Raw genomic sequence first — 14,416 nt, forward strand, 5'->3', positions numbered from 1 at the left:
GACAGAAACTGTTAACTAACAGGCCACATCTTTCTTCAGCCTGTCTGTTCGTCTGCTGATAAGGAACAGCCTCTTCCAACCCTCTGCTATCCTCTCCGACCACCCCACTCGCCTGTGTCCCCACCCCCACATGTTCAATATTAGTGGACTCCTATCTGAAATAAAAACAGCAACTGAAACACCATGAGGCTGACTTGAGTTAAAGTCATTCTAGTGTTTTGGACATGTTTATACTCACCTACATACACTGAGTCTGGGTAGTACATGGTGACATAATACGGGTCTTCCGAATCCTCTGTGATAAATGCTCTGTCTGGGCCAGAGTAGTTTGGTTGGTGTTTTTGTTGACAACCTTGTATCTCTGCAGAAGGCTGGTAAACAATCTGCTGTGGCCACTCAGAGACTCTCTTGCAGCTGTGACCAGATCTGTTTCTGTTGAATTGGCATCCTGCCATGGATGGGGCCATGGGGTATTCTGGACCTACGTTGTGGTCAGGTGTTTTGCAAACACCTGATTGTTTCAGAACTGTGTGACTGAAGTTCATGTCTCTGTGGTTTTCATGTTGCTTAGTCATCTCCTGATTCCAGGGATGTTTAGGCTGGAGGTCAGGATTTGAAAAGGTTCCATCCTGGGAATAAAGGGGTTCATATGATGCTGACTGGAAGATCCCCAGGCTCTGAGATGCATCTATATGTGTCTTAACTTGATTTAATCTCTGTGCACTACCAGACATCAGTGGTATCTGACTAAAGTCTCTTGACTGGCAGCTGAAATCCTCTGATGCACGCTCAGATCGGCTTACCACGGTCTTTACATCTGTCTGGGTGGACTGCCTCAGGGCCTGGTCTGGTGCAGACCTTTGATTCTGAGAGGACTTGCTGTTTAGAGATAAAGCTTCTGGCTTTACTCTTGTTTCAGTGTCCAAATTAAATTGTCTACTTCTTGTTTCACTTTTGTCTGAATTAAAACTTATCTGAGAATCTGCAGAAAGGGACGGTTTGGCCAGCTTTGTTCTTTTACCGCAATCTGTTTTCTCAAATGATTCATCAAAGGTGGTACATTCAGAAGTGTGAGTGTAATTGCTCCTGAGGTTGTAGTCTGTTAACCTACTTCGAAGTCTTGACTTCATAGAAGAGGCATCAAGCTCTCTTGGAGAAACATCAAAACGCCTCATCGCTTCCTTTGGTTCACATTGCTTTTGCTGTTCTGCTATTGGTTTTGGTTTCAACATGGTAGCAATATTTGAATTCCTGTTCGGAGTCTTTGGTTTTTCTGTTGCTGTAATTTCTGTTTTCTTCAATCCAACTTTACTTTGAACTTTGCAGTAATTGTGACATAATGCTGGAAGCCTGCAAGAGTCAGTCTGTTGAGTCTCTCTGCAGACTCTTCTATGCCCAGGATGAGTAAACTCCAGCAACGCTCCTTGGTCAAGAACATCATGCTTGATCTTGTTGGCTGGCTCCACTGCCATGTTAGATATGGAAATAGATCGAGCATGTCTCTCCTGAGCAACAGGAGAAGGCTGTCTCTCTTGTTGGCTATTGGTAGCCGATGAGGGTGATGGGGTCCGTCTGGGTGTTGGGACTGTCAGAGTCGGAGACACTCTTGGCTTTTGGTCTGGCTGCTGTAGTATCGGGTGAAAATCACCCAACACCGAGGAAGGGGAAAGAGGAGAATCCCTTGGTCTTGGTTTCAAAGTGCGGAGTGTGGGAGAGGAATTTGGCTGTGGAGCAGGGGAAATGCAGATGTTGGGCTCAGCAGAAATCGTCAGAGAGTTGTGTATTGAGGACTTTGTCCTTGGAAGCGTTGAAGCTCTCTCCCCGTAGTTTCTCTGTGAATTCAGACATTCTTTACCTCGTATAAGCTGACATGAGGCTTTGGAGGAAATTACATCGTTAGATCTAAAAGAGTAGAACATATGAGATGTAAAAGGCAGTCAGCATAATATTTATAGACATGTAACATATCATCAAGCCACACATCTACTTACCTGTTGTTAACTGCTGAGAGTTTAGTGTTGCCCTTTTCAAAGATGAACCCCTTTTCATCAAACGATGGGAGTAGGATAGCTTTCTTCTTTATCACAGGAGAAGACAGAGAAAGAGGAGGTGACTGGCAGACTTTAGGAAGCTCATTTGTTTGTCTGCAGGTTGGAGATGTACCCGACATCAAAGGTTTATGACGATGAAAAACACTCATTCTGTTGCATATAAAATGGTTGGAAGCACCTGCAAAGAAACATTAATTTTATTCATGGACCCACACAAAGTTTGCGTAATTGTGAACTGGAAGAAAAATTATAGGTTGGCAAAAATGCAGTCTCTAGAAGTGCTAAACTTGCATTTGCAGCAAAAATTGTTTTTTACAAAGCATTGAGTTAAGGCTGCATACAAATGCATGCCACACGTTTCAGAATTTTATCAGTAAAATACTTGGAAAAGCATGCATAGTTATCCTTACACTTCCGAAATATTGAATGAGGTGACAAAGCATGAAAATACTGAAGGAATATACATTCTAAGTTTAATATATTTACAATTTAAAACATCCAATTTCTCTTATGAATTTCTGCTACGCAACCTATAAAAGCAGAATCACAATTACCTACATGAAAGGCAGCATTGTGGAAATACAAACTGATCCAAAATACTGTCATTCAAAATCAGCTTAATGAGAGCTATCTGAAATTGATTCTTTATAAATACAAATATATGATGAACAGAATAAATTAGATGTTAAACTTCGTCTTTTAATTGCAATAAAGAATGATGTCAAATTAGTTAATAAATTCCCATCATGTATCAAAACTAAAGCAAGTCTTAGAGCATGTTAGTATTTACTGAAACTAGCTTTTACAACTGCAATGTTACGGAGTAGGAAACATGCAAGCCCCATCAAATGCAACATTTCAAGACAATGTGCATTTTAATACAGAACAATTTTAGATACTTTCATTAAAAAAAAGCAAACCTGATGTCTGATGGTCTCTCTGTTGCTGTCACTTTGAGAGAGTAAACAAGCCTGTGAGTGCAAGACAATGAGCAGAGAAGTAGGAAGCAGTGGGCGCACAAGTGCCATTCTCGCCATTTTTCTCCTCTGAGCCCTCAGTGTTCCACTCCCACGCTAGTGTCCTGTTTGATTTGCTCCGCTGGGCACTGTGAAATCTGAGTGTGGCCTGTGTGCAGCCTGTCTGGTCCCAAAGCAGACTTGCATTCAGAAACCTACTCAAGCAAAACTACAGAAGAATGAGCGGGAAGTTGTTTGAGCACAACTGTTTGGACCTTTGACCTTTTCTGGCCTCCGCAGAAGGTCACACAATAACTCTGAGGGGAAAACCTGCTAGATCGCTTAGGAAATTAATTGTCATTCCGATAAAGCTACACACAAACCTCATTAACATGTATAACATGTAAAAGGTATGGGATGGTAAAATTGTCACACTATAACCTTGATTAAACCCCCTAAAATTAGTTGTAGTTCTCAAGTGGACAGAAGAATAACAAGTGGATATTAGCTGGTCAGACTAGCACTAGCAGTAGAGGCAATTGGCTAATTTTCCGAGAACTAAGACTACAATGAAGTGCAAATGGTTCCTTACTGGATTCTCAACACCGCCCAACCCTCTCCAAGGGGGGTGAATGCTACACAACTTGCCAAGTGTAGAGATTTTGTCAGCATATTGAACTGTACAGGAATGCAATGTTTCAGAAATGCAGTTGCCCTTAATTTGTTGAAACATCAGTGTTACAGTAATACTGTGAAAATGGACGCATCAGTGAGGACTTTGCAGGGACTCATTGCATTTGCAGGGAGTGGAGGAGTAAGTGTCAGTTTCAGAAAAAAAATATATTTCTTAAGTTTGTTTCTACAATGCAATTATGAGAAAAAAATGCCATTCAAAATACAGTTTTGTAAAAAGAGTCACTGTCCCCTAAACCTGCTGCTGGCACAAGTGGCAAGTCCAAACTGATGTATATTACAGAGTATTACAGCCAGACTAAGAAAAAAAAAAATCAAGTTACGACAATAAAGTCATAATAATAGAAAAAAAGTTGTGAGAATTAAGTCACCGGAGATCCTTCCTGCATCCTACAACAACTCATTGAAAAACCGTGGATAATATGAGTTACACCAACATTTAATTTCCCCCGTGGGATCAAAAAAGTTTTTTTTGAATCAAATTGAAAAGATTAACATATAAAAAAGCAAAGGAGAAAGCTGTTAATATTTTGTGCAAATCAAACACAGAAAAGTCTGGCAAACAAATGGAGGAAAAGATTTTATTTTGTATGAACAAAGAAGGTAAAAATGGCTGTTACACTATTTCCTCATGGTGCTGTCAGAAATCAAAACACAATGAATTAACAAACGCTATTTTTCCTCGCTGTTGGTTCATCTGTGATGTTCTTGGCACGTTGAAGGAATCTCTGGTATTTATTCACAGCAGGTCACTGTAAGAAGCGTTGCATCAGTTTGGCACGGCAGAACTAATGATCCACATGCCTTTTCAACAGCTGCCTTACACACATCAGAGAAAAAGAAAAAAAACTTCCCCCAGTGGTAGCAGATTTACATCATTTAGTTAGGTAGTAAGTAGTTGCATTTACTCCAGGAGCATTTAGAAAAAAAATAAATAAAAGTACTTTTTACTACTACTTTTATTTGAATAATTTTATTATTACAACTCTTACTTGAGTAAACTTTCTGGATGCTCTACCCACTGTGAGTATCTTCACTGAATGGAGAACAAGCTTGTTGTAACCAGTAATTCACCAAACACACCTGCTGTTTTTGTTGAAGTGTCATATGTTTAAAGAAATTCATTTGGATTTATTTTTTCTTAAGTTGGTAATTATGTTATTTGCATGAATCATTTTCATTTTGGTCCACCAACATTTCATATAACTTTATATTTCGGTCCATCTGATGATGCAATTTTTAAAATATAAAGTAATTCATATTTTTGATCAGTTACTCAGTACGTGAGTAGCCTTTTTACCAAATACGTTTTCACTCTTGAATAATTTCTTGGATGGCTACGTTTTAGTTTCACTTGAGCAAAAATGTGTTGAAGTAGAGCTACTCTTACTTGAGTACAATTTGTGGCTACTTCATCCACCTCTGTATTCACTTCACTATGAACAAAAACACAATCAAAGTCAACTTTGTGTCACATGTAAAGTGATTGTCAAATTACAAAATGTATGCAAAAGTTGGCACAAGTATATAAGATGGCATCAGACGTACAAACACTAAAGGGAAGCATGTTTCTTTTGTTTTTCTTCTTCTGCAGTCCAGCATATCTCCCTTATTTTCTTTGATCACTGTCGGGAAAATCCACAGAGAGCAAAGAAAAGTTGGAATGATAAATGATCCCTCTTCCTGCTACTATTTTCGCTGTCAAGGTGTTTCCCCTCTTATGCTCTCCTCTCCTCCCTGTCCCCTCGGTGTCCTGTCTGCCCCTCCACTGTCTGGACGCGTCCTCCGCCGGCCACCCTCTCCATCATCGGATCAGATCAGGGCATTGCTATCGTCATCTCTGCAGTTCACGCTGGCCACCAGCGGGTGATGCCGGATCGTTTTGTTGCTCCATTTGTGGGCGTCCTGCAGCCCGGGCTCGAGGAAGTACAGACACGCTCCGAAGCCTGCCAGCACCAGCACCGACACCAGCAGGTAGAGGGGCACGAACCAGTCCAGGAACAACCAGGACATGACGGCTGGCAGAGCGCGCGGGATGGGGACGGCACGAGGAAGAGGAAGAGGATGAGGATGAGGAGGGCAGAAAGAGAAAGAGGAAAATAAAATATCCCTGCCTCTACTCCAACGTCACATATCTTTTTATAACCTGCCAAATTGGGATTAATCACTATCAATGAAATAAAAAGAGGGGGTCGATGCTTACCTGTAGAAGAACTCAATCAGTTGGTCCCTTGGGGTCCGAGGGTGAAGGTGGGTGATGAAGAAGAGCAGCTGGAGCGAGTCAGAGCAGTCATGGGAAGATCGTTTCCCTCCCGGCACAAATCACACACTGCCCTCTGAGAGGCTCCGAGAGACACACAGGAGCTGCATGCGGCTTCATCCTCCAGCTACCCGACGCTGACGTTGAGAGGAGGGACTGCCGTTGCCATGACAACACCCCTGATGGTGGCTGAGAGAGCACTGGGGGAGTGGGAGGAAAACTTATATAACTATAATCATTTTATACTTTTTTTTTGGAAGTGGGGGCAAAGCGTGGAGGGGATGTGGGGTTTATGGAAGGAGGAGGGTGAGGATGAGGAGGATGAAGCCCTTCAGATGTCTCTTGTTGCTCAACGCCTCGTTGCTCACTGCATAAAATCGGTTCTAATCAATTTAACACCAGGCTGATCACACACTTTATGTGGCATTAAGTAAGAGAGGGGAAAGTGAGCAGAGCTTTAGCGTTTTCTTGTGTTTTTTATATCTTGACTGACTGACAGCGGCTGCATTGTTTTATGGAGTCGCTCCCGTAGGGTTTCCCCCCCTTTTTGCCTTCATTCCTACAGTTTCCAACACAAAAGCTGAGGGAATGGCCTACATAATGAGAAGCTGTCATTTTTTTTACCCGTTCAAACTTGCCAGTTTTAGCTTCTTCTGCACGAATGTCACCAGATTCTTGAAAAGCTGCTGAGTTCAACAGATAATCTGCAGCTGGATGTCTGAAACATCAGAGAGCAGAAGTGATGAGCTGACTCCAGAAATAATACAAGGTTGTTACTTTATTTGGTAATGCTCATAGCCACACAGTACCTTTATACACTTTTTCCATTCAGGATATAGCTTATTTCAACATCTTGTGTCACATGACGGGCAGAAGAACAAAATGTTGTCCTTTTTGTCATTTACTCTGGAAATTTTCCCCTGATTTCATTGGTTTATGCATTGGCATTTTGGGGGGAACTCTTCCTTCTGCCAACCACTATTCAGATCACAAGAGGAGACAATTTTGGGCTAATGAGAATGGGAAGAGATTTCAACTATATTTCTGGAGATACCTGCAAATAGATGACAGGTATATAGTGAAACAGAGGTTACAGGGAGAAAACATTTAGAAAAAACAGAGGAAGTCCAGAGCAAAAAAACAAAGTTCAAATGGAATAGCAAACAGGGAACATAAAGGACTGAAATCAAGGACCGAAAATGAAATAACTACATGTAGCCTAGAGGAAAAGCTGAGAAAACCGAAGAGCAAGGGAGGTTTACATACACAAGGAGGGTGATTGCAGGCACAATGAAGAAGTTAGTCTGGTTTACTGATTGTGGAACATACACATGTATTGTGGATTTTTTTTCTGCCTCATTCTTTACATGGTGAGGACCCAAATACCAAACAAATGCACAATAAAATAAATATTTAATGTGAAGAAAAAATATACAAAAACACAAACACAGGTTTGACCTGTAAGGCATCTATAATTTCAAAGACAGATCTCGGGATCAAACCAAGGACCTTCTAGCTGCAAGATAACAGTGCTACCAACTGAGCCACTGTGCAGACTCTGACATAAAAACTTATGTACAAGTGAGGCCACGGAGTGACAGATTGTTCTTTTTCTGACAAGTTTTTAATTTACAGTTATTACTTTTATGACAAGTTAAAGTTTTAATTACACAGGAGGACAAACCTTGTAGGAGCCTCCTAAAGAACCTGCCATGCTGACCACCAGAATGCTCAGATTGTTTTGAGAAAATCTCCTGTATGACCAGTATGTCCAATTTCTAGTTTTTCCATTCTGATGTTGAAGTGGTTTCGCCAAAACATTCTCCTCCTGTGCTGAAGGCTGCGCCTGCCAGCACTGCCTGGAGCTCTACCGCCTGCGAGGAAAGAGATAACGCACAAAGAGTGCTTGCAATGCTTTTCCTGCCTCAACAGAGGGAAGGTGGTCAATAATTTAACCAGAAACGAGCCTCATCAGAGCAAATATTCAAGTTTATTGAATATAACTGAAGAGGAGGCTGATACTGTGATCAGAGAAAAGATGAAACAACCGTCAGTGAGAGGATACAATTAAGTCAACTACCTGTGCTGGTATAATAGCTCTAGGTAAGAAAAAAACAGCAGCAGAAACAAAAGTTTATTGTTAAGATTTTGTTGTATTATCACTGCAGCGCAACTAGCTACTACAGGATGGTAGAAAAGTAAAACTGAAAGCTATCCAGACATTTAAGGTCAATTTAAGAAGAATAGTGTTATGTGGTTAGAGATTTAAAAGGTAAATAATGATTATTTTGCTGATGAAATGAGCATGTGTGTTTTCTGGATGTAAGTTTTTTTTTGTCAAATAACTAAAATTATGTCCACAGTTTGTCAGATGGAAAAATTGCCTTGGTGTATCCTGGAAGCAAGGCGCCAACTTTTACCCAGCCTTCAGTCTAACTTTGTAGCATCACAGTCACAGCTAAATGTGTTACAAATCCATGTAAAGACGCCACAGTAATTACAGTACCTGCCAGACAACTGCTGTGTTTGCACTGAGCATTTATAATGGATGAGACTAGTGGCAGCAAAAGCAGACAAAAAAACTAAGAAACATGTAATTTTTCCAAAATAAAATACAATTCCTTGAGGCAACTCAACAGATAGTCACAAAGGTGAATGTTTTAGACCCCAAAACAGGAAAAATACACATTTTCTAACTTAGAAATATTAATAACCCTTATCTGTTGTTGGCTCAGAGGATGAGGTTTTGACAAAGCAGCAGCATAGAATAATCATCAAGTTAATGAGATGAATAATGTATTTCAAGAAGCTTTAGACATGTTAACATGATGGCACTCAGGTTTGTGTTAGGGTGTTTGACTGACCAAAGAACCCTCGCATCTGTAAGAGAGTCTGTAAGAGCACTTTGGTCTGCAGGAAGTCAGAATTAACAGGATAAGGGACGACTTTAGGGTAGATTAGATGAACAGGATGATAATGAGGAACAATCAATATGTCAGAAGAAAGAATAAAATATGGATACTTTAACACAATATTTTTTAGTGTTTTTTTTAAACAAACAAAGAAATTCTTAAAGTAAATCAAACTACAAAATTACAACCACGTCCTGAAAAATCAATCAATGTGATACTTATGAATTAGCAAACTAAACCTATTTATATATCCAGTGTAGTTTCAACTTAAAGCAGATCATTGCTAGACCTTATTTATCCAAGATCTGGAAAATAAATGGGTTTACAAAGCAGCAGCCTTCAAATGCATAATTTCAATGAAACTTATTGCATAAATGTCTTTACATTTTAATTCTTTGCTTAAAAGCCAAATAATCTAAAACCAAATCAGAAGAAAAACTAGACTGAATGGAAAGATTATCTATCCATCCATCCATCCATCCATCAACAAACATAAAGAAAGGCAAAGAAAAGTGCAAAATAGTTGATAAAAGTCTTATTATCAAAAGTTGTAATAACATCTCTCTCATTGCATTGGATTGTAAAGTTTGAAGAGAGAAACCCAGAGAAAGAGAGTAAGAAAAAGAAAAGCTTAGAGCAAAAGAAAAACAAAGAAGAAAATCTAGGATGGAAACCTTTGTGTCCATCAACTTCATGGCCCAGAAAACACCAACATCAGGAATCAAACATCATATTTGTCCTGGGTTGGGTTTAATAATTTATGACCCACCTTGGTGTCCTCAAAGCCTCACAGGACATGAAGGAAAGTTTGGGTGATATGAGAATGTCAAGGTGCAGAAAAATAAACAATATTTTGTGTTGTGGAAAAATCAGTCCTGTCAATCAGTCTGACTCCAAAGCTGAGATACAAGTAATAACTTTTCTTCTCCAGAGCAGAAAAATAAAAAATAAATAAAAAAACTAGCTAAGAGCAGCTTTCTGGATAAAGCTGCAGAGTAAATCCAGGTCTAAAAGTCATTTTAAGAAACCCAAGAATAAGTTAATTTAAAACAACCCTAAAGAAACAAACAAAAAAGACTACTATGTTCTAAACTTGCAGAAATAGACCAAGAAGAGCATCATTTGACATGTGCTGATATGCATCTAAATGAACAGATTTCCATAACAGCTTCAGGGTACTAACCTTTTCCTGTTATTCATATTTTAACCATCTCAGGAACATTATCTATGTGATAAAGGATCATTTCAACTCAATCTAATGATGTCCTTCTGCAAATGTCTTTTCAGAGGGTAAAATGTTTGAGTGAGTGTTCAAGCAAAGTCAGAGCTTTAAGCTCTTTTTAGCTACAAAGTCATCCTTAAATGTTCTTTCCTCCTAACCCCCATAACCATTCTCTCAAAATATCATTTGGCAATATCTCTCTCTCAATTTTTAGAATCTGAAGCTAATTTTACCAACTGCTACAATTAGCTTTTGTCTTTTGGTTCAGGCCTTGGTATAATTATTCTTTCACACCAGCTCGTCACCTGCTGCCCTTCATTTCGTGTCTCTTATTACTAGACTATGCCAGGGGTGTGGAGTCATCATAGGAAGTATTCATGCCAGAAATAGAGCCAAGGCGGCCGGGATAAGAGTTAAACTGTAACAGACTGCGGCAGTGCTCATTTGGCTGATGTTCAGTCTCAGCAGAATGGAGTTGATGAGATGAGCTTTTGGGTGTGGAAAAGGGGGGAGGAAAAAAAAAAAAGATCGCCTGGCTCTGTATTCAGACTATGTGTCACTCCACCAGAGCACCACAAAAAGAGGACTCTGTAGGATGTACTGAAATACACTAGGTGTTAAGTATTTTATATACTGATATAACTACATATCCATTAAGAAAGCACACATTGCTTTACATTTCTATATTTCTTAAAAAAAGATTTTCTGCATTAATTAGATTCACTGTACTGCTGACACCTTTAAAAATCTACTTCATCCTCCACCTCTGCCACCTGCTGTCAGTCTCACAGCAGACACCTTGTCTCATTTATTGACAAAATGACAGCCTTAATTACCAAACTGTTCACACTCAAATCACTCCCTAATCAAGAACATCACTTATGAAAATTTCCACCGACCTGTCGACGCAACTCAACTCTACACGACTTGGATGGTTTTTCTTTATAATTGAATAAAGGCTCTATAGTGGGTGGGCAGCAGTGGCGTGCACAGATATTTTGGAAACAGCTGCTCCGGTGGAAAAAGGGCACCTTGTTTGAAAAGTATGTGTCATTAGAAACAAACTTAAATATTGAACACATAAGACTACATTTTATTCAATACGATTATGTGTATGATTTTAAAAAACCATCCTGAAAATTTCACCCCCCAAAAAATGGCTTACCTTGCCTTCTGGTGATGCAAGCTAAGCAATTAGTTCGAGATTGAGTCAAAAGGCTTTTAGCTCTGTGAGGAGAAAGCTCTGAAGCTTGGAAACATCCGCTCTGAGGAGGAGCTGCGTCTCCAAGGCGGCACTCGGTCCACCCAGGCGTTTTGCACAGCTGATTGTTGGCCCTGGGAAATTAAAGGATTTAACATTCATTCATGCTCTAACATGAATGAAAGAATCAAGGCAACACTCCAGACTCATTTTTGATGATGACATTAAAACGTGACGTAAAGCTAAACAAAAGTTAATTTTACATAATACTGTCCTTTTAATAATTACCAAGATTAGGTCAAAATTTCTTTTTGTTCATTTAAAAAAAAATGCATAAAGCTATATCCTGGTAGCTGTGGTTTATCTGACTAAGGCATGTTACAATAAGATGTGACAGCCTGTGGGAAATATTGCACATTTTGGAAGCAACAGGAAGCAGCAGGTAGGGCGAAGAAGGGTTTAATTATAAAGCAAAAAAAAAAAATACATTTACAAATGTTCTCAAGAAATGACAATTAGAAAATGCAATAAATTAGAACAAAGAACAATGGATGAAGGATTTATAGTGACGGGAACTAATGAAGAGCAATGAGGCTAGGCAAGTTGAATACTCTGGGCAAGGAATGGGAATGACAGGGAAACAAGAGGAACTAATCAGAGGGAAGTGGAAGCAGCTGAGAGACAGAGACAGAACAGCACACAAGCAGATGAGAAATAAGATAAAAAAAACAGCTGAGAAAAGGAGAATGCTGTCAGGCTAAGCTAAGGGAAGGTGAAAGATAAGCAGGAGGCAAATCACAAATTAGAAACTAAGCGAAGATGAACACAATTTGAAGAACCTCTACATTTACAAAAATATTAAACCAGATAGTACACAAAATAGAGAAAAGAATTATAGGTGCATCCAAAACAAAACAAAACAAAAAAAGTAAAACAGAAACACAAATCAAAGAAAAAGCCCAAACTCCTACAGATTACGGCAATCTTCCTCTTCTTAATTCGGTTTAACACAGAAAACTGAAACGTGTCTTGTAATGCATCCTGCTGGATTTTCACTCACTTTGAAAAGGTTTGTAAGCTTTTCCCACTTCGAGAGCTGACTGATCCAAGAACGCTGAACCTTTCATGATGGAGACAGTATTGGGGTTTTTTCTGAGGGTTTGTTTTTGAAGCGTGACAACTGCATGAGCCGTCCTACTTCTGTCACTGGATTATTCTGACACTCAGCCTCAGCTGCAACCGGTTTCAGTCCTCAACGTGTCGATGAGCTTTCCATGGAAGATCTGCGAAAAGAACATTTGCATCATTTTTGTTTTTCGAAACTGTGAACATTTAAAGATTAAAATACACCAACCCTCCACACAAAAACATAGAAGCTCAATGTTTAAAGCATTTGCATGGATATGCCACTGAATATCTTACAGAGGAAAACACTGAGCTTTATGCTTTCTGTGACTGTGTCATATTTAGGGTTAATAAAGGATCCACATATAGAGACAGACTGTTTATCACTAAACTGTTCTTTAGTAATAAACAATAAGGAGAATTTACAGGGGAAAAGGAGAACAAACAGGAGGACTGAGCTAAAAACAATAATAACCAGCAATGTTATATACTGAGGTGAAAGTGGAGAATGACAGGTGAGATAATCAGGAAATTAGGAACAGCTGTGGAGGAACGTAAACAGAGGCAAGGTAAATAATAAGCACCAGATACAACAAGACACAGAAACTACCAAAGAAGTCCAAGAATACTAACTAATCTAAGAGAAATAAATCCAAATTCATGGAACAAAAATAAACTAAGAAACTAAACACAAAGGGAGGCAACACCTTTCTAACAATTGAAAGTTTCATTTAGAAGCCCCAGGGGTGCCGCCAGGAATTTTGGGCCCTCTGACAGAAAATTAAATTGCCCCCCTAGCCCCGCTGCTCAGTTCAGGGCAAATATGGATGTGTGGTTTTTGGTCTGGGAGGGGTAACATTTAATTTTTACTGCTAAAAACAATCTTCAAAAACCCAATATGATTAATTTTGTAATTGACAGGGCCCCAATTTTTATTTTTATTTCTATGAACAAAAAATAAATAAATAAATTGTGGAGGGCCCCTTGTCGGTCAGGGGGCTTTAGAATTGTCATCACTTTCCCCCCTATGCGGCGCCCCTGAGAAGCCCCCTAGTGGAGACACTCACCTTCTGTTATTTCTCATCAGCAATACTTGATCAACATCCAGTATGTAGGCCAGTGCTGGAGTTTACGGCTGTTAAGATTTCTGCTGCCTCAGAGACGTTCCGCACGTACCGACACTGCTTCTTTGAATTTGTCTGTCTGTCAGGCTCAATTACGCACAGGCCTTATTCAGGCTAAAAATAAACACTAAAGATGCAAGCATGCCCCTTTTTGCATAAAGAGGCAGGAGAAATGAGCTCACATTGTCCCTGCAGGCTTGCAGAAGTTCTGCTGTCAATTTTCTTCTGATCGGCGTCGGCAAATATTTTCTCCAAGCTGCTTTCTGCTGTGTAAAAACAAATTTTGCACGTGTTATTTCCAAATGTAAGTGGAAAAGATAAATCAGAGGAACATCTTACAAAATACAGAGTGGAGGGGGTTCCATTCTCGACTGCAACTCTGCTCATAACAGATGTTGAAAACTTTTTCTTGAAGAACAGATAAAAAAATTCCCTGGATAGAGATAGATAGATAGAGAGCAGAGCAGCAACCTGCCAGATTAACTCTCAGATTAACTTCTGAGAGTTAATCTGAAACTTTCAGAAGAGTTTCAGATTAACTCCACTCCTTCATCAGAAAAAAATGTTCCACCTTCTGTACTTTCAGCATATTAGGATAAATTACAATTGCTTGGAATCAAATTGTTCCTCACTTCTTTTCCACATTTTGTCACTCTATAGCCATAAATTTAAATGTATTTTTATTGGAATATTATGTGACAGACAAATGCAAAGTAGTGTTTATGAATTCAGCTCAAAGGCCTGATTTTTACTCATTCTTCTTTGGAAAATAGCTAAAACTCAGACAGAGTCATTTTCCAATTCTTGCTCAAATATTTCCACTGAATTTAGACTTTGACTAGGCCATTCTATCGTGACTGTATTTTCATCGG

At 39.4% G+C, this 14,416-nt stretch overlaps 1 protein-coding gene and 1 long non-coding RNA gene across 2 annotated transcripts; both read right to left on the reverse strand.

Moving 5' to 3' along the window:
- Positions 1-136: 136 nt before the first annotated feature.
- On the reverse strand, positions 137-3,025 carry LOC111608626. Its single transcript, XM_023333843.1, has 3 exons — positions 2,972-3,025; positions 1,992-2,229; positions 137-1,902 (listed from the first exon to the last, which is right to left on the reverse strand). Exons 2-3 carry the CDS (start codon positions 2,198-2,200, stop codon positions 141-143), a joined length of 1,971 nt encoding a protein of 656 aa, XP_023189611.1. The 5' UTR covers positions 2,201-2,229; positions 2,972-3,025; the 3' UTR covers positions 137-140.
- A 1,242-nt stretch (positions 3,026-4,267) lies between these two features.
- On the reverse strand, positions 4,268-6,108 carry LOC111608553. Its single transcript, XR_002752735.1, has 2 exons — positions 5,904-6,108; positions 4,268-5,718 (listed from the first exon to the last, which is right to left on the reverse strand). It is a non-coding gene; the product is annotated as an uncharacterized LOC111608553 (long non-coding RNA).
- Positions 6,109-14,416: the final 8,308 nt, after the last annotated feature.

The sequence above is a fragment of the Xiphophorus maculatus genome, chromosome 5 (genome assembly GCF_002775205.1).
Source record: "Xiphophorus maculatus strain JP 163 A chromosome 5, X_maculatus-5.0-male, whole genome shotgun sequence".
NCBI lineage: Eukaryota > Metazoa > Chordata > Actinopteri > Cyprinodontiformes > Poeciliidae > Xiphophorus > Xiphophorus maculatus.

Coding starts and splice junctions, on each gene's coding strand:
- LOC111608626 (XM_023333843.1), bottom strand. CDS start 2,200: ATGAGTGTTTTTCATCGTCATAAACCTTTGATGTCGGGTACATCTCCA. Junction 1,903..1,991: donor CTCTCAGCAGTTAACAACAG/GTAAGTAGATGT, acceptor CTACTCTTTTAG/ATCTAACGATGTAATTTCCT.